The 20,023-nt window shown below is 38.3% G+C and overlaps 1 protein-coding gene across 1 annotated transcript; it reads right to left on the bottom strand.

Annotated features, from left to right (window-relative positions):
• Positions 1 to 1,091: 1,091 nt before the first annotated feature.
• Positions 1,092 to 5,467, bottom strand: mllt11 (MLLT11 transcription factor 7 cofactor). The gene is made up of 3 exons (XM_022212233.2): positions 5,324 to 5,467; positions 2,491 to 2,666; positions 1,092 to 2,355 (listed from the first exon to the last, which is right to left on the bottom strand). Exons 2-3 carry the CDS (start codon positions 2,656 to 2,658, stop codon positions 2,263 to 2,265), a joined length of 261 nt encoding a protein of 86 aa, XP_022067925.1. The 5' UTR covers positions 2,659 to 2,666; positions 5,324 to 5,467; the 3' UTR covers positions 1,092 to 2,262.
• Between the last annotated feature and the right edge of the window lie 14,556 nt (positions 5,468 to 20,023).

Raw genomic sequence — 20,023 nt, 5'->3', positions numbered from 1 at the left:
ATAATATAACAATATCACACTTACTTCTGCTGGAATAATTACGTAACGCTGGACAAAGCTGACCTCAGAATGCTTGTTTCATTTTATGGATGTACTTTATAATGTGGTATTATTACCTTAAAGCGTAATAGAGTATTTTACCATGTGGTATATTCACTAACTTGTCATAGTGTATTTATACACAGTGATATTAGTACTGTAGCTTGCAAAATAAACATTTTACAATGTTTTATTAACACTTTAAGTTGAAATAGATTATTTTTACAAAGCGGTATTAGTATTTGTCATTCATTATTTTTTGCAGTTTTATAGGTAGTTTACCTGTAACAGAATATTTTTACAGTGTTGTATTGACATTTTAACATGTCACACAGTATTCTTAATGTGGTATTAGTACTTTTAACTTGTAACTGAATTTTTAAAATGTAAATTTAGTGCTTTTGCTTGTAGCAGTATGTTGTTGTGGAATAAGTACTTTAACTTGAGTAAAGTATCTGTCTGCCACAATTAAGAATAATTCATATTTTTTAACTGATTTTACAAATCTTTTGTAGTTATTTATGTGACAGTTCAAGTTATTCTATAATTTAGTTTCCTCGCACATTTCATTTTATTGATGTACTTAAAGGTGTTTATTGAGGAGATTTCTGTATTCATCACACCATGAATCTGAAAATACTGTCAACACCTAGAAAAAACATCTGTTTACTACATGTTACTATATTTTGCAGCAGCTTTGCTTTACTGGTTAATAAGTGAGAGAAAAAAGTGTTTAAAATGAGAAAAGTAAACTTCATTAAACTACAACCTCACAGAAATTACATAAACACTGAATATGTTATTTTTCCTGAGACTCAACTGGGGGTTTAATTAATTGTTTCACTCTTAATTAAGCGTTAACCCACTGTCACTGTCACAGCTGATAACGGAGGAGATTAAAAGAAGATTGACTGTTAGTAGTCAGAAGCTGAGATGATCTGAACTCCAAGGATGGTTAAATTTTCAGCCCAACAGCTTTTCTTCAGAACAGTTTTTTTCCAGTGTGATTTAATCTAAAATTGTACAAGATGGAAAATAACAAGAGACTCTGATCAAAACAGGACATTTTTTCCTTTATTGTTGTTGGCAGGTGTGCAGTCCGTTCGAGGCTCGTTCACTAACACAGCAGCACTAATAAATAAATCAATAAATACATAAATAAATAATCAGGACGGATGGTAACAGTCACTGTTAACAAACCAGCTCTGGGGGAAAAAAAAGGCACAGATGGAACGACAGAAGAAACATAATTTGGGTCTCAGACCTCAACAGAAGTGCACTGAAAAAAAAAAAATTTAGGCCTTATCTCATAACGTTCAGGTGGCAGATTTTGTTTTAACTTTAACTGTGAGAATGAGCTGATCTGGGTAGTGTTTCCAGCTGTCAAAAGATGGTTTGTACTCCAGATGTTTATGTAATAAAGGTGATTTGAGTCAGGTAGCAGCATCATTATGAGATAAGGCCTCAGTTATTAATCTAAACACACAGACTTCATTCATTACATTTGAGTTAACGAGACACTGATGAAACTATTTGATCAACAACAGCTTGATGCAGCGTTTCTATTATTTTATCCACAGAAAAGATTCAAACCTCCGGTCTGATCTGGTTTCTCATTATTCCAGTGTAAACAGTCTAAGATCAGGTTTAGTGTAAAAGCAGTGTCAGGTTATTTAATTTGGACAAAGTGAAAGCGAATACACGATTCTCACCAATTCAGACTGTAATCTGAACCAGGATTTAAATTTAACCTGAGCCTGGATTAAAGTTTAATCTGAACCAGAATTAGAGCTTAATCTGAACCAGAACTAGAGTTTAATCTGAACCAGAATTGAAGTTTAATCTAAACCTGGGTCAGATCTTAATCTTAACCAACATTAAAGTTTATTCTGACCCAAGCGTTTAATCTGACCTAAGATTTAAATTTAACCTGAACCAGGATTAAAGCTAAATCTGTACCAAGATCCTAGATTATTCTAAATCGGGATCAGATTCTATTCTGTGCCAAGATCAAACTTTAATCTGAACCAGGATTAAAGTTAAATCGGAACCAAGATTTGAGTAAAATCTGGACCAGAATTAAAATCTAATCCAAATCAGGATCAGAGTTTAATCTGAATCGGGATTATGAGTTTAATGTGATATCAGAGGTCAGGTGATGTTAAGGTCAGAGGTCAGATGATGCTGGGGTCAAAGGTCATGTGATGTCAGGTTCAGGTGTGTTCAGAGCAGGAGGTTGAGGTCGGCCAGCAGAGCGTCCACGTCAGCGATTGGTGCCCTCCAGTAGTTGAAGGAGGAAAACTCTGACAGCTCACCCTGTGGGGAGTGAGGAGAGGTGAGGAGACGGGTGAGGGAGGGATCACATGACTATTTTCTATTTTTCATCATTAAATCCCCACATTTTTTTCTGACTGATCAGTAAACAGACAGCTGAGAACACAAACATCTCACCTCGTCGTTGTGGTTCCACTTCTGGGACATCTTGTCTTTTCCTTTGCTGCCATTGGCTGACTGGCTGTCAATCAAACCCAGGTCCTCCAGCTCGGACAAGTCAAGGGCCGGGATTGGCTGCCTCCAGAACAGGAAGGAGTCGTATTGGCTGTTTGATTTCTCCATCATGTCTGAGTCTGAAACACAAACATCGACAGATTATTTCACAACGAAACACTTTGGCACAGAGCAAAAGAGGAAAAACCTGATTGAGGAGAAGAACACAGATTTAACTTTTACCCCCAGATATTTTAGTCCTGATATATACAGGAGCTAGCCTAGCCACGCTAGAGAACCCACGGCAACGAATTTAATTCTCTGCCAGGGTGGGTCTAGTTACCCTCCATAAGGCTCAAGGCTGGATTCTCCTAAAACTGGCCGGACGAATCACCATGAAGTGTAGAGTCAGAAGGCGGGCGTAACTGAGTGACGACAGAGGCGCGACGATTCTGACAGAAACAACCGGCGCACAATAAACAGTTATCTTTCGACTCGGCTTTGGCCACAGCCCCTAAAGATTTGAAGCTAAAATTCAACTTGAAAGATAAACAAAGGACGGCACTGAAGTGTTTCATTGAGAAGAAAGAGGTATTTGGACTTATGCCGACGGGATATGGCAAATCCTTAATATAGCAGTTGGCTCTGCTGGTTGGGAAGCTAATGGGACTTAGCCACAATCCGGTACTCTAGGAACTACGTCAGCCTATTTGTTTGGTTGTATACCTACCCAATTGCTGCAGAGTGATTTGAAAGACAACCTTTTAGCCCGCCTCCCTCCCTGTCGAGCGTTCCTAGACCCTTGTGTCTTAAGAGCTGGGTCTAGCACGGCTAGGCTATATAGGAGCCTCTTTACTACAAAGCAAGGTCTCTGAGTACATTTACAAAAGGTGTGTACTTTTACTTGGATTCAGGACTTTTACAATGTGATAAAAGCACTTTTACTTGCAGAAGAGTATTTTCATAATGTGATATTACTTTAACCTGTAATACAGTATTTTACAGTGTAGTATCAATTAAACAGTGTATTTTTTAACAGTGATATTAGTACTTCAACTTGTAAAAGAGTGATTTACAATGTTTTATTAGCACTTGAAATGGAGTATTTTTTACAAGTTGTATTTGTACTTGAATTTGTAATGCACTATTTTAACAATGTAGTATTATTAAAACTTTAAAACATAATAGAGTCATATTACTGTGTGGAATTAGTACTTTCACTTAAGTATTTGGTAGAAAAATGTATTATTTTATTAGTGGTTTACTTGTAACAGAATATTTTTCAGTGTTGTCTTAGCATTTTAACATATAACAGAGTATTTCTATAATGTGGTATTAGTAACGGGAATTTTAAAAATGTAATATTAGTTCTTTTGCTTGTAACACAGCATTTTAAAGTGCGGTATTAGTACTTTAACTTGTAGCAGAGTTATTTTAAACTGTGGTAATAGTACTTGAGTAAAGTATCTGTCTGCCACAGCTAAGAATAATTATTCATTCATTATTTACTGATTTTACCTAATTAAAAAAATCTTTTGTAATTGTTATACAAATGACACTTCAGGTTATTCTTATAAATAAAATTCAGATCAGAAACAGAAAATATTGCATCAATCGAGGACAGCTATGAGCACAACAGCAGTGGAAAGTAACTAAGTATAATCCTAAGGTACTTGTACTTGAGTATTTCCGTGTTCTGCTACTATTTTGTTTCCACTCCACTGCGCTTCAAAGGAAATCTTCTGCTCCACTACATTCAACTGACAGCTTGTTGTTTTTTTTAAAAAAAGATGATCATTTTACACCAAAGATAACAAAAGCAGCCTTTTAAAACACCACTTCCAACACTTTAAGCTTCCTATAAAAATCTGACCTGCTCAGATCGCATTTCAGACCAACAATTGATTTTTTTCCTTAAAATTTCTGTCTCATTTCAATAAATGTTCAAATAATTAGCAAAAAATAAAGATTACATGAAACCTGACAACAGATTTGTGCATTAGAACTTATTTATTTTCTGTCTCTGTATATAAAAATGGATATAAAGTGGTTTAAACTTACAACAATAACAGCTGAGGGACACTGATGTATCACTATTAATAATATAATGATGGCAGATATAATAATAATTCAGTCATCAGGACCAAAGCAGCTGTTTCTAGAATTTGCTGCCTGCTGTGTATGTCATCGTCCTGCAGCATAAAACAACACTGACCTTCTGACTTTTCCAGCTGATTCTCCTTCACTGCTTTAATAAATTAATCTCATATGTTTATTAAAGATGAAACCGACATGTGTTTAAACGCCGTTGTGCTTCTCAGGCGTCAAACTTAAAATAGTCTGAAAAGCCAGAAACAGAAACCAGGTCACCGCTTCTCTGCAGACAGAAATAAACCTGCCACCAAACTCCATTCACATTTCTGCTCATTTTATTTCAACCGGCTTTAATTCTGGAATCCTGACGGTCAGTGGAGCTTCCACCAGCATCAGTAGCCACGTTTTCTCATCGATTATCTCCCTTTTTTTCTGCAGACTGACCGGTGATTGATCGGCTTTGGTTTGAGGCGTTGGCTCGGCCAAGAACAAACCGAACATCCAGCCGGTAAAAATGCGTTTTTACACGGTGAATTGAAACCGGTTCGCTCACAAATGAAATAAAAAGACAATATTCCGAATTTTATATTTACACTTGCCGAGCGTCATTTTAATCAGAAACCGGCTTTAACCGATAAACAGAGGTTTTTATTTCAGACACAAACCGCGGAGGACCCTCAAGAAATTATGCCCGGTTGTTTACCTGTTTGTTTGCGGCGTCAAAATAAAAGTGGATTCTGTGGTTTTCTTCTTTGTTCGACTGCTTTCTGGTGCCGGAGGATCAGATGCTGCTTCTCTGCTGCTGCTGCAGGTGGAATCAGATCTGCGGCTGCGTCAAATCCACCTGAATACACAGGAGCACATCCGGTTTAGCCTTTCAACATAAAAGCCAAAGGCTGGTTTTGGCTCGTCTGTTTTTTTTGATTCAAAAATGTTATTTGTCAGTCAAAGGCAACGCTGAACGAGCTGAAAAAAGTTTTTTTTTCATTAGACTTAGTTTTTACTCAGCTATTTAATTAGTCGAAGCTGTTTTATTTTTCTGTTACTTGATAGATTTATTTAATTTATGTATTCATTGATATCTTTTATTGTTTTCTTTATTTATTCAACTCTCTTTTAATTTTCCAATGATTTATTTGTCTGCTCTACAATTATTTGTTTGGATTTTCTTATTTCTTTAAATTCAATATTGTGTTGAACTATATCTTTGTTTGTAAATCTGTTTATTTAGGCTATATTGTAGTGTTGTATTATAGTATTGTACACATTTTTTATTATTAATGATAAACATCTATTTGCACATTTTCTTTCAGTAATCTGTTAATTTATTCAGTTACATACTTATTCAATGTTTTTGTCTATTTGATTTTAAGTCAATATTTCCTTTTATTTATTACTTCCTATGATTTTTATACCCATTTATTGAATTAATTACAGTTTTTTGTGCATTAATATACATTGTGAATATGCTGAGGTAACTTACATTTAATCATATAAATGTTATTGTTATGGTTGTTGCTGTTTTGACTTCATTTCCTGTGTTTAGAGGATAGATATATATACCTTCAAAAGAATGGAATAATTTTTACAGAGCCTGCATCAACATTTAAACTGTCTACATTTATTTTGAAGGAAATGTTAAATTCCGGTATGTTTGGCTCACAGTACAAACTTGATGATGACGAATACATTTATCTAAGGCGTGGAGCGACTGACTAATTAGGTGCAAATTAATTGATTTTCTTTTAACTATTAATTTGTGTTTTAACAAATATATTCAGCTCAGTGCCTCTGAAACTGCACTGTTTACAGTAAAGGACAACAAAATAAAACATTTCTCACTGATAAATGGCTGCAGTAATAATAGCAGCTGTAATGGGTGTTTTCAGTCGGAAGGTGGCGCTGCTGGATTCAACAGAAACAGACATGGGACAAACCAGAAGAAGGAGGTCATCATGTAAAATCATTAAAACAATGACTGGAGTTTGGTGTAAGACAAACATTTAATCTAGTGTATCAGTTTTTATTTAGGTCACCTCATTTATTCCTCCTTTTACTTCATTCTGGAAAACTAAGGTAAACTATGCCAAAGACAAACGAAAAGAGACAGCAAACCTCCACAATAAGTAACAAAACCACCACAAAGCATAAAAAAATCTCCAGAAAAATGCAAGACCTTTGCACATAGATGCACAAAAAACCACAGAAACACAAACCTTTTCAAAAGTGACACAAAACAACCGCAAAAGACAAAAAAACCTCCACAAATGACATGCAGCTAGCACAAAAATACACAAAATGATTACAAAACACACAAAACAACAAAAAGACAAAAAGAAATTCATTTAAAAAACACATAATCACCACACAGATGCATATAAAAACAAGGACAAGACAAAAAAACAACACAAATAGAAAGAAAATGACCACAAAGAGACACAAAAGCCCAACAAAAAGATGGAAATTATCCAAAAAGACACGGAAAAAACATAAAACCACCAAAAAGGCATACAACCACTATAAAAAGACACAAAACCTCCACAAAAAGAAACATAATCACCACAAACACACAAAATGACTATAACAAAACACAAAATCACAATAAGACACAAAACTGTAGCAAAAGACACATAAAATGAGTACAAGACACAAATCACAATAAAAGATCACAATGATGCGCAAAATGACTAAAACAAGACGCAAAATGTACACACAAAGACGGACAGTGTCTACATCACCATGCGAAATAAAGACACAAAACCTTCATAAAAGACACAAAATCACCACGGTTACACACAAATTGGCTATAACAAGACACAAAACCCACACAAAAAACTTAAAACCTCCACAAAAGACACATAATCCCCCAAAATACACACAATACAACAAGACACAAAATCTCAGCAAAAGATACACAGACACAGAACAGCATTAAAATAAGACACAAAATCACAACAAAAGACACACAACCGTCATAAAGGACACATAATGACCACAAAGATGCACAAAATGAGTACGGAAAGACAGAATCACAAAAAAGAAACAAAACCTCAGCAAAAGAGACACAAAGATGCACAAAATCACTACAAGACACAAAATCACAAACAAGACTTAAAACCTCCATTAAGAACACATAATCCACACAAATATACACATTACAGCTAGAACAAGACACAAAACCATGACAAATGACACACATCTACCACAAAATCACCACAAATACACACAAAATGGCTACCGAAAGACACAAAACTTTAATAAAAGACACATAATCACCACAAATGCACACAAAATGACCATGAGACACAAAACCACAACAAAAACCCCCAAAATCTATATATACAAAAATGATCACTACAAGGACAAACAAAATGACTACCAGACACAAAATCACAATAAAAGACAAAAACTCAGCAAAAGATACACAAAGACACACAAATTCGAACAATAAGACACAAAATAACAATAAAAGACATAAAACCTCCATTAAGGACACATAATCCCCACAAATACACACAATATGGCTAGAACAAGACACAGACCATGACAAAAAGACACACAAACCACAACAAAAACACACAAAAGCCCCATATAGACACAAAACCTCCGCATTTACACACAAAATCCCGCCAAAGAGTCACAAATTGTCTTTTATTTCAACCTGCTGGAGAAAAAAAATCTGCAGCTTGTTGACATTTTTCATGTTATTGATCAGAAAGCAGAAAATTATTCCAACATCACTGCTGTAGGTAAAAACGGAGGAATGGAGGAAACAACAGGCCTGTCAGCTCTGTAATGGGTGTGTTGGTCCTGCAGGAGGCGCTGTAGTACCTAGCAGCTGTCAGGATGAGAATCTGAGCAGAAAACAGAGGATGGACTTCCTGGTCGGAGCCACACCTCAGAGGAGGCTGACAGAGCTGCAGCTGCTTCACCGCTCAGTCTTGCTGCTCTGCTGACTGGAAGCTCGTCTCTGGTGAGTCTTCATTCTTCTGATTTAATCTACCCTCAGATCAGATCCACATCCAGGAGGGCTGCAGATCAGAACACCTTGAAGCCTCATTCAGTGTCCAGGTGGCAGCTCAAGTTCAACCTGCTTCACTGAACAAAGGTTAGATCTGTAAATAATTAATTAACAGTGTGCAGGGGTCAGTCCAGACATTTTAAATCACTGACTTTATCAAACAGACTGTGGATTTAGAGAAAATAAGTTTTTTTTTTAAAAAAAAAGGAATTTTAAATTGCTGCCTGTCCACATATTTGGGCCAGTGATTAACATACATGTAACTGAAAAACATCTGGGACCTTTTTGCTTTGACTGTTGCGCCGGTGTCACACTGGTGTTCTGTTTGAGGTGGTTTCCCTTCAGGATGAGAGTTCAGGTTGCGTTCAGGAGACACGAGATCACATTTAAGTTCCTTAATCAAGTCACACAATCTGACAGTCACAGGATTCAGCGTAACACCGGGGCTGTTTGTTAAAAACTTCCCTCTGGTCTTTAGGGTCTTTATGTGGCTTAAATTTCTCCTGAGCTGAAAGTGTGCCAGATAATAAATCTCACCTCTTCCAGATGTGGTTAGCTTAGCTTAGCATAATGACTGGAAATGTAGGGATTTCTAACCTGAATATATCATATGAATTTGCTGAAAAAAAATTATAAACAGCTACAAAGAGCACCAAACAGCACGTTAAACTTGACTTTTCACAATCCGCTGCGAAGTTTTAGCATTTTTAGCCACAATTATCACATAAACTGTTTTGACAGTGAAGCTGTGATATAACATTGTCAAGTAAACGTGATAGCTCACTAACGTTAACCAAAAAGCAGCTAAAGCTATTGAAGAAACATTTAGGCTGTTTCATTTTTTGTGTTAGCCTAGCTTATCACAAAGATTGATGCTAGAGATACGGACCCGTACCCATAGCATCTGTACTAGAGGTATGGATATAGGGCATATATGACATATACATTGCCATTGTTTCATGCCGTGATTTTGTTTGTATGTATACAGCTGTTATATAACTTTAACCATGACATAGATCTACTGAAATACATCTTATACTCTATTATAAACCTTTCTACACCGCAGCGATCTCATTCATCTTTATTACTTTTTAAATAACTGGCCAAAGACAGCGGGTGTAACTATAGTGAATGCAGTAGAGACACATGTATATAGAGCACAAGCCAGTTCATATTGACATGAAAGTCCTGTTTGCCGTGAAAATGGCCACTCGATAGGGGGCGCTGGGGTATTTCAGGCAGCGAGAATTAAAGAAGCAAATGGAAAGTGCCGTATCCGTAGGCCACAGGCTACGCGTACGGGTCCGTATCTGTAGACACTACGTATCACAAAGACTGGAAGCAAGTGGAAACTCTTAGCATCTGTCAAAAGTTTAAAATGAGAATATAATTTCAGCTACCATAATCACAAAAAGCAGTTGCAAAATGTTTTTGGACATATATTAAACTATAGACTTTGGTCGCTAATTAGCAACCATTTTGTTGCTCAGGATGTGGTTTGCCTAGCTTAGCATAAAGATTAGAATAAAGGGAAAACTGTAAGTTCTAACTACTGCTTATTCAGTCAGTTTTAGCCACAGCAGATGATTCTTGGACTGCTAAGCGTGGTCTCAACAGTTGAAAAAGTTTTTGCTAATGTTAGCCTTCAAACTTAATATTTAGTATATGTCATGTGTGAAATGAACTGTGGCTGTTATGAACTAAGTTCACTCCAAACTGCAGAGTTAAGTGAGCAAGCATTTATTAGCTAGAATGTTATGTCATTCAATAGCTTACTGCCTAACAATCTAAATTAACTCAATGCCTACATACAGGTAAAATTATTTTGTGGATGTTCAAAGTCATTCAAATTGTTGAATTAGCCCCCAAACCAAAGAATTCAGTTGCTGGTAGTATTCCATAGATTTTGCTCTTTTTGGGGGACATATTTAGCTTAGCTTAGTAAAAAGATTGAAAACAAAAACTGTTAGCCTAGTGTAATCTGAATGATCAAAAAACACCTTCCAATCACTCTGCAGTCTAATTTACATATAAATTAATTTAATATGATGTTTTAGTTCTCAGTGATTTTGTTTTTGTTTTTCTTTGGGTGTCTGAAGTCATGTTAAATATGTGTCTCTTTGACAACTCAGTGGGTAAAATAATCTGAAAGACAAACGTCTTTGATCCTGAACATCACAGTGGACCTGCAGTGTGGAGGTTAAAGGTCAGAGGTCACGGGGTTCAGAAAGACTCGGCTGAAGCTGTTAGGTTCGGGACGGACTCTGAGATGTTTGAGGAAACTCTGAGCCAAAAATAAACTGCGGTTCCTCCTCCTCGCCTGTGACGGAGTTGGTCGAGGTTTCTGGGTCTGCAGTGTGAAGATCCAGATTACAGGTCTGGAGTCAGTTCAGAGGACGGCCCTGGAAGAAACACTGCTGAGCTCTGTTCTCAGTGTTTGTGGGAAGCAGTCAGCCGTTGCGCTGCGTTCATGTGCTGTTAGGAAAATGTGTGGTCATTTTGGAAAGCCCTGAAATCTTCACGAGAATTTACATCTGTGTGAATTCTTTAGGGGTTCGCTGTCTTCTGCTTCAAAATGTGGAGAAGAATCTAAATATTTAATGTATCTACACTCACAATTTACAACAGCTATAACCAGTGTTCTCCTATCAGCAATGGTCTGGAAACCGATATTCTTACGAACGTTTTACGTCGTCTTTCAGCTCTTAGTTCGGATGTTTTAAATCAGTGTAAATACTTAAATGGGTCAAAAGCAGAAGAATGATGACATTACAGCAAACCAGTGACTTTGACCTCGTCCACATAACCCATTTAATGTTGTTTACAGCTGCAGTGTTTGTGTGACCTGCAAACACACCGACTGAAACCAGACGGTTCAGGAGTAAAAGTCTGGAGACGTCCACAAATCTTTCATGTTTGTAGTTCATCCTGTTGAAATCATTCTCAGTTTCAGGAGTGTTTCTGTTTCCAGATTGTTTCTTGATTTTTCAGGTAGTTTCTAGTTATTTGGTTATTTTGCTGGAGGGATTCTGGATTGTTTTGGGGTTTTTTGTTGCTAGTTTTTACATTATAGCCAGTTTGTGTGGAATGGTATTTTCAGGTTAGTTTCAGGTTAGTTTCCATATTTTAGGGGTTTTCCTTCTGGAATTTTCTAGATTATTTAATGCTAGTTGCTAGATAGTGTCTAGAATTATTATGTTTTGTTGGTTTGTGAATACTTTCTGGTTGGTTCTCAGAACTTGGGGGAATGTTTCCAAATCGATGTTGGGTTTGTTTTTGCGTAGTTTTCATATTGTGTCTGGTTAGTTTATGGAGTGTTTCTAGTTAGTCACCTGCATGTTTCTGATTAACTTTCTGGTTAATTTCTTGGTTCGTGTTTTGGTAGTGCCTGGTTAGTCTTCTCTTGTTTCTGGTTAGTCTCCTCCTTGCTTCTGGTTAGTTTCCTGCTATTTTCTGGTTACTGTCACACTTGTTTCTGGTTAGTCTCCTGCTTGTTTCCAGTTAGTCTCATGTGAGTTTGTGGTTAGTGTCCAGCTTGTTTCTGGTTAGTTTCCTGCTATTTTCTGGTTAGTCTCACATTTGTTTCTGGTTACTTTCTCTTTAGTCTCCTGCTTGTTTCTGGACTGTTTCTGGTTAGTGCTCTACTTGTTTCTGGTTAGTCTCTTGCTTTTTTCTGGTTAGTTTCTTGCTTGTTTCTGGTCTGTTTCTGTTCCCACGGCGGCTCTGACTCATTGGCGCTGATCTGCAGGTGAAGCCGTCACTCGGCTGGATTCTGCTTTCTATCGGTTCAGGTCCAGCTGCAGATATGTGTCATCAGTCTGCACCTCAGTGAGAGCTAAACGCTGATCTCATCCTCTAAAAAATTCACTAAGTTAAAACACTGCAGATGTTTTCGGGACTTTCTCACTGACTCAGGCGTTTCGAGGACTCAACTCTTCTCTTGTGTTTGGGTTCTTTTGGAGACTTGAAAATCTTTATTAGCTGTAGAGACTCCTGATGACCTTCATTTGTCCCAGAGCATGTTCAGTGTTCAGGGTGTTTGTGGCAGACAGCCAGATTAACAGGAAGGGATTCAGCGCAGCATCTGAGCAGGTCGACGGACTCGTTCTCAGCAACATGTGGCTAATGTAACAATACAAGAAATATACTAGTATCTGGTATAAGTTTTCAAATCATTACCAGATTATATCTTGTTAGTTCCGGGTTAGTTTACATTCATCATGTGTATAGTCATGTCTGAGTGTTTTCAGTAGTTGGGGGAAGGTTTCCACAACATTTAGTTTAACTGCAGATGTGGTAATAGTTGGAGTCAACTTTTGGGCACAGATAAAGGAGTTGATATGAAATCAAATAATGGTGCGGCACAGACACAAAGCAAACTGCTGATAAATTAATTCAGGTTTCTGGGAATGATGAGCGATAACAAATGATGCTGGAAAACTGATATAGAATCATATATGAGAAGCTTGTGTTGCTGGTGATCTTCTTTCTCTCTTTTTTTATTTAATCAAACCAGTCAAGTTGTCAGATGTCCCCAAAAACTTTCACACGTCCGTAGTTTAGCCTGTTGAAATCATTTTCAGTTTCCAGAGTGTTTCTGTTTCAAGATTGTTTCTTGATTTTTCAGGTAGTTTCCAGTTAGCAGCTTGATGGTTCTGGGTTATTTGGTTATTTTACTGGAGGGATTCTGGATTTTTTTGGGTTTATTTCTCGCTAGTTCCTGCATTATATCCAAATTGTATGAAATGGTGTTTTCGGGACATTTTCTAGATCATTTCATATTATTTACCAGATAGATAAATTCATTTAAGCTTCTGGGAATGACAAGCGGTAACAGATGATGCTGGAAAACCTGTATAGAAGCATATATGAGAAACTTGTGTTGCTGTTAATTTTCTTGCTCGTTTTTTTTATTAAAACCACTCAAGTTGTCTTGTGTTTTTGCGCTTCTCTCTGAGGTGTTGCACTGAAAGGAAAAGTTTAAGGTGTGATTTTTATTTTCCAAGCTCAGACCTGAAAGCTGCTCGTTGTTTTAAAACAGGAGGGTCGACCGTTAACCAGTTTTTCCTTTAAATGTCTGAATGAAAAGAGCCCATTGTGCAGCAGCTGCTCCCTCTCACTCTCTCCAGTCCTCACACACTGTCACTAATAGTCTCTCTACCAATCTGGCTACTCTCTCTACTATTTCCTTACTTACTGCATTATTTAAACCTTTCATTTAAAGTAAATTTTACTTTAATATCACTGTAACCTTTTTAATTTACATTTTGCAGCAGTGCATCATTTGAAGTGTGCTGATGTGCGGTTTAGTTTCATTAAAAGCAGAATGTGAAGAGTTAATTTATTCATTTCATAATTCAGTGTAACAAGCACTCATGTTCATGAAGTCCAGTCTTTGATCAAAGAGTACTAATTCTAAGTTTGAAATTATTCAGTTCTTGTATGTTTATTGTTTGCATATGAATCTAATCAGTTTTTATTAATCAGAGAGGTTTCACATTTGAACTTTGGTGTCATTGCGAGTTAGCTTAAAATAGAGGAATTAGGAAAAAATCTTAAAATAAAGAAAGGCTTTAATGCTGAGAGAAAAAACAAGCTGAATCAGATTTAGTGACTCCGGCGTCCAGTGAAAACACATGAAATGCATCCTGTCAGAGTTTCCTCTTCTGTTTGGGCCCTCTGGAGCTCCAGACTCGGTCTTTAATAGACGAGGTCCCTGTTTTATTCTTATCATGAGCTGCTGACGCTCTGAGATAAGCAGCAGCAGGAAGCAAGCGTCTGAGTTTAGAAAGGAGGAAGTGAACAAAAAAGGAAAAAAAAACTATAGAAAATACAACTGGTCAGTCTGTCTGGTATTTAAGAATTCAGACTGTTTTTATCAAACATCTGAGAGTTAAGTAACAAGCAGCAGACATGTTGTTGTAATCCTTATATTTGATCCATCATGTTATTCTGTTTTAAAGAAGTACTAAAACTCAATTGTATTTATGAAAGGAAAAGTAAAAAAATGTGTGAAATGGAGTGTGAAAAGAAGCTGGTAGAGGAAAAAACACATCCACCAGCTGCTTTATTCGGTCTCTAATGCTGCGATCAAACAACGGTTCTACCATGAAGTCGACATTTAGGAAGTTTCTGCGTTTTTAGTTTTGTATTTGTAAACATAAAGGTGAAGAATGCACCTTATGCATGTTATTGTGGTCACATTGGGAGGTAGTGGTGTGGACTTATGTGTTCCTATTATTTAGCTCACTTCATGTATGTTAATGTGGAGGATTTGTGCTGATCAGTGCAGAAGCTGAAGCCACCGAGAGGAAGCAGCTTCAGTGTGAAACCGTCTCAGGTCAGACTGTTGAGCAGACGTGTTTAAATGAAGGTTTGTCTGCTGATTAAAGTGTGATCATGTGACCTTCAGGCTCACAAACAGACTGTTGTTGTTGTTGAGTGGTGCTTCAGCTGATTCTGCCCTCAGGCTGATGAAACCTCAGCTGATGGCAGATCAGGAGGTCGGTGGTGACGATGACGATGATGATAATGATGCTGGCGGTGAAATGCTGCTGGTGTTTGACTTTCTGTGGTTTAGTTTCTTTCGTTGCTCCAGGACATTAAGACATCAACAAATGCGACCAGATTCGGGTGATCAAAACATGGTTGAGGTGAAATAATATCATGAATCATGGTCACAGACAGGATGAAAAGCTGTTTTAGTTCACTGAGTTTCTATCTTCCTCTCTGTCCCTGCTGAACTTCCCTACCCCTTCATTTTCCTCCAAAACGGACGCTTAGTTTCACTTCCTAAAGCAAACCATCAGCAGACGGACCACACCACCTACAGAATCAAATGGGGTGGACTGTATCATCTAATTACTAACAAGTTGTGATGCAGGTTGAACCTGACTACCTGTGGACAGATAGGTGGTTGTCATTCCACCTACATACTCATGGGGAGTGGACTATACCACCTCATAACAGATAGGGGACAGACCATACTGCCTATATATAGACAGGAGGTGGACCGTACCACCTGAAGACAGATAGGTTGGTGGATTGTACCATCTGAGGACAGACATGTAGTGGACATTCCATCTGCAGACTCATAGAGGCTGGACCGTACCATCTCAGAACAGACGAGGTACAGACTATACCGCCCATAGATATGAAGAGTAGATACGACACGCCCCTCAGAGCGGCGTGCCTATGGAGACACTAAGCTAGTGGGGGCAAAATTTCAGTATTTTCCATTTACTAACATTATTTGAGAGCAGTCCTAAAGAATTGCCTGTAATCCCAATCATAAAATGGGTTTGGAGGAATAACATAGATGCTAATCTGGATATATATGAGTTAGGCTTATAACTACTGTTGGTAGTATTGGTGGTATTAATAGTAATGCCACTACTACACCAACTACTGCTGCTACTACAACTTGTAATACTAGTGCACATGCTGATACTACTTCTATGACTCTAACAGCTACTTATACTACTACTGCTGCTTGTACTTTTCGTATTACTACTACTGCTTGTACAGCTATACTACAGCTACTATTAATCGTCTGGTATTTGGTTGTCCAGCTGTTAGCTCATGTTAGTGTTTTGCTAGTGGCTAACTAGTTAGCTCTCATAGACTCTCAACAAGATTCAATAATGAAAAACGAGCCAAAAACTATTCTTTCCTGTGGAAAGTTATTCCAAGTTTCCTTGTCTTGCTCGTCCGACGTAGTGTGCACCTGTATGCAGCACAATGAGCTGGCATTCTTCTTGTTTTAGTTTTCGTTTCGTACACATCAATGGAAAACACTGAAAATTTTGCCCCCACTAGCTTAGTGTCTCCATAGGCACACCACTCAGAGGGGCGTGTCGTATCTACTCTTCATATCTATTGGACAAATTGTCCCACCTGAGGTCAGATAAGAGGTGGACCGTACCATTTCTGAACAGACAGGTTGGTGGACCATACCACCTGCAGACACAGGGGACATGGTCTGGACCTCCAGAGGACCAAATAGTCTACTAACCTCTTCCAGAAAATGTTTCTCTGTCCAGTTATAATGAAGTGGAGGAGTGACAATGATCTAAAATAGTAAGACAGAAGAAGAAGAAGCAGCACTGACATCATAAACATCTCCATTTTTGTGAACACAGAGTATTGTACATCTGGGCCCTGGATTCTCTCCAGGTTTTAAATTCTCCTGCAGATCTCAGAGTTTCCGAACATCACAGATGTTGCCAAGTTGAATGTGATGTTTCTCTTGATCTAAAAACTTGTGTTTGAGTTCAGGTTTCAGTGTGAACATGTTGTAGAATTAATAAAGACTTGCACCCAGCTGGGACTGGGATGGTTTGGATTGTGTCTCAAGCCCCAAAGTTTACCCACAGCTCTCTCAGGATGAAACACAAACTGTGAAGTGTTCACAAACAGGAAGTTGTCGCAGGGCCTCCTTCGGGTGAAACATACGTCTGGAAGTTGTGGCCTCAGGCTGAATTCCTCTCTGCTGATCTGTGTGGATGTGAAGCATGAGGCTACATGTTTCTGGCCTCCACATTCTTCCCTTATCACGTGCTGAAATGTGTTGGACAGACTCCAGACATTTCTCCTGCAGGACCCGAACACAGCAAGGATAGAAACAAAGATTGGCCCTGATGAAGAGGCACCAGACACCTCCTGACATCAGAACTCTGCTTTTAAATTTCATCTGTAGATTAACCTCACATGCTGAAGAAGATCCACAAAAATCAGGTTCCACCCAGAAGAACTGTCCTGATGACAGCCGAAGATCTAAATCTGACAGAAACGCGCAACATTTCAAACACCTTTTTACATGTGATCACGTCATATGATGTACACTGGTGGCTGTAAAGGGTCACATGTGAGGCATTTAGGTACACAGGTGGTTTGAAGACATTTCACTTGTAATGTGTTCAGGTGCACAGGCATTCTTTTGGTTTGTTTTTTTGCTGTTTCACATGGGATGCATTCAGGTGCAGATGCAGTTTAAATTGTTTCACATGTGATGTGTTCAGATGCACATGTGGTTTTTAGATATTTCACACATGATGCATTCAGGTGCAGTTGCATATTTCTTTCATTTCTAAATATTACGTGCTCAGACGCACATGTGGTTTTCAAATGTGATGCATTTGGGTGCATATACAGGGGGTCCTTGGTTTATGACGTGCTTGACCTACAGCGTTTCATCGTTATGTCGGAACAGGTTATGGGCGGGTCCTCGGTTTGCGAAATACAGCGTTTCGTTTTTACGCTGGAACTGGTTACGTGAAACTAGTTGGCGAGCAGAGCAGACGAATATGTTGTCACGTGCCACTATAAGACAGACTTTGTTTACATTTGCCGGTTGTACGCCACTTTGGATTGTGCTACATTCGCTAACTTTTTGTCCTTCATTATGGCTCCTAAGTGTAAGTCAGACTCTTCTGATGACAGTGCTTCGAAGAAAAGGAAAGCCGTCTCCATGGAGGTGAAATTAGATATAATTAAACATTGGGAACATGACTTTTAAAGGCATTAGAGGAGATTTAATTTCCTACGACTTTGAACGTAGCATGCGCATGTGCACATACAACCTCTCCCTCACCCCCCTCTAACCTCCCCCCCTCTTAACATTTACAAAGAAACGCCCCCCTCCAGAAACTTGCGTAGCACTCGTGAAGCTTTCTTTTACGGCTGGGTCCCCCTGGATCTTTATCTGCCATTATGTAAAAAAAGATGAGCAAAACAAATCGCCAGCTAACTACGAAGCTATACCAAAGCAACACATACAGAAAACACGTAAGTCCAAGGCGTACGTAATCTACGTAACTAGGCCTGAGCCGGAAGATTTTTGATTGATAGGAAAGGGAGCAAACCAAACGCCTCGGTCCGAGCGCATTGATTGGCTGATGTTTTTCAGGTCCTGCCACGTCCACAGTTATTTTTTTTTATTCTTTTAGAGACCATACATACAAGTCCACTAAAGGTCAGTATATTCATTTTATGTGAATCAGACAAATTAAACAAAAAAAAAACATCCTCCATAATGCCTTTAAAAAGAACTGATTGATTTTGTGATGTACGTAACGGTTTTGTTTGCAGTTTTGCCGACTTACATCGATCCGCAGGAACTAAACTCCAATGTAAGTTGAGGACCCCTTGTAGAGGTTTTTATTCTTCCCAGGAGTTTTGCCAATGATGCATTCAGGTACATGCGTTTTCTCTCGCTGTTTTACTCATGATGATTTCAGGTCTTCTGGTTAAAATGTGACATGTTTTGGTGCACATGTTGTTTTCAGGCATTCACATGTGATATGTTCAGCTGTTTCACATATGACGTGTTCAGCTGCATGTATGGTTTTCCAACATTTCACATGTGGTGCACTTAAAAGCACATTTGGGTTCCTGCTGCCTTACATGTGACGCATTCAGGTGCACATGTGTTAGTCATTTGTAAGTGTTGTTTTGCAATTTATGCAAGTCTTATCATTCTAAATCCCACATGTGCACCTCAGTACTTGTCAGTACTTTATCATTACCTTAACACAGAACCAAGAAATGTTTCACTGGTTTTACTGGAATGCAGAATATTAAATAAATGCATGTTTATATTTTATGATCCGGGTTATTAAGGGTTGTGAAACCAGGCGGCTGCATGGAGGAGTTCTGTTAGATAATAAATCTCAAGCAGAGCAGGGAAATAAGAACCAGTTTCTGTTCAACCAGACTTCATTCTGTAAATGACCTTTCGACTGTGGTTTATTGCTGAAATCAGTCATTAGTCTGCACACATCTCACCTGAGGGGTCAAAGGCTAAGTGTGTGTGTGTGTGTTAAATACATACAGACTTAATCAACTGCTGGAGTTCAGTGTGTTTCGTCTGAAAACAACAAGAGCATAAACACCCAGAAACACACACTTCACTTCATGGTCACAGTCCTGAGTGTGAGTGTGAGTGTGAATGTGTGCGTGTGTCTTCCTGTGCTGTGTTTGGACCACACCCAGTGTTTAGTCATGCCTAATGCATTCACCGTGTTGACGTCTCCGAGGGTCTGGTTCCCATGCAGCTCAGTGTCACAGTGTTCTGCTGCTTTTCTCTCTTTGTGAGGACCACGGCCAAGCTGCAGGACATTTTTAGAGCATGTTGAGCTGTTAAGAGAGTCTTAAAAGTGCAATCAGTTATTCTGTTGCAGTGTTTTTCAGTCAAGACATGCAGGAGTTCTCCTGGTGCAGCCTTATTTGGTAGCTCGTCTTATCACACTCTCTGCTGTTTGTGTCAGTTTGCTGGATGTCTCGACTTTTCTTCATTTGTGGTCCTGTTCAGGCCATCTGATGATGATGATATCTGTCCAACATGTGACTCAGAAATAGATAGATTAGTATTTTTTTTTCATG

The sequence above is a fragment of the Acanthochromis polyacanthus genome, chromosome 11 (assembly GCF_021347895.1).
Source record: "Acanthochromis polyacanthus isolate Apoly-LR-REF ecotype Palm Island chromosome 11, KAUST_Apoly_ChrSc, whole genome shotgun sequence".
Taxonomy (NCBI): domain Eukaryota; kingdom Metazoa; phylum Chordata; class Actinopteri; family Pomacentridae; genus Acanthochromis; species Acanthochromis polyacanthus.
This window is presented reverse-complemented; position numbering and strand designations above follow the sequence as displayed.

Coding starts and splice junctions, on each gene's coding strand:
- mllt11 (XM_022212233.2), bottom strand. CDS start 2,658: ATGATGGAGAAATCAAACAGCCAATACGACTCCTTCCTGTTCTGGAGG. Junction 2,356..2,490: donor AGTGGAACCACAACGACGAG/GTGAGATGTTTG, acceptor CACTCCCCACAG/GGTGAGCTGTCAGAGTTTTC.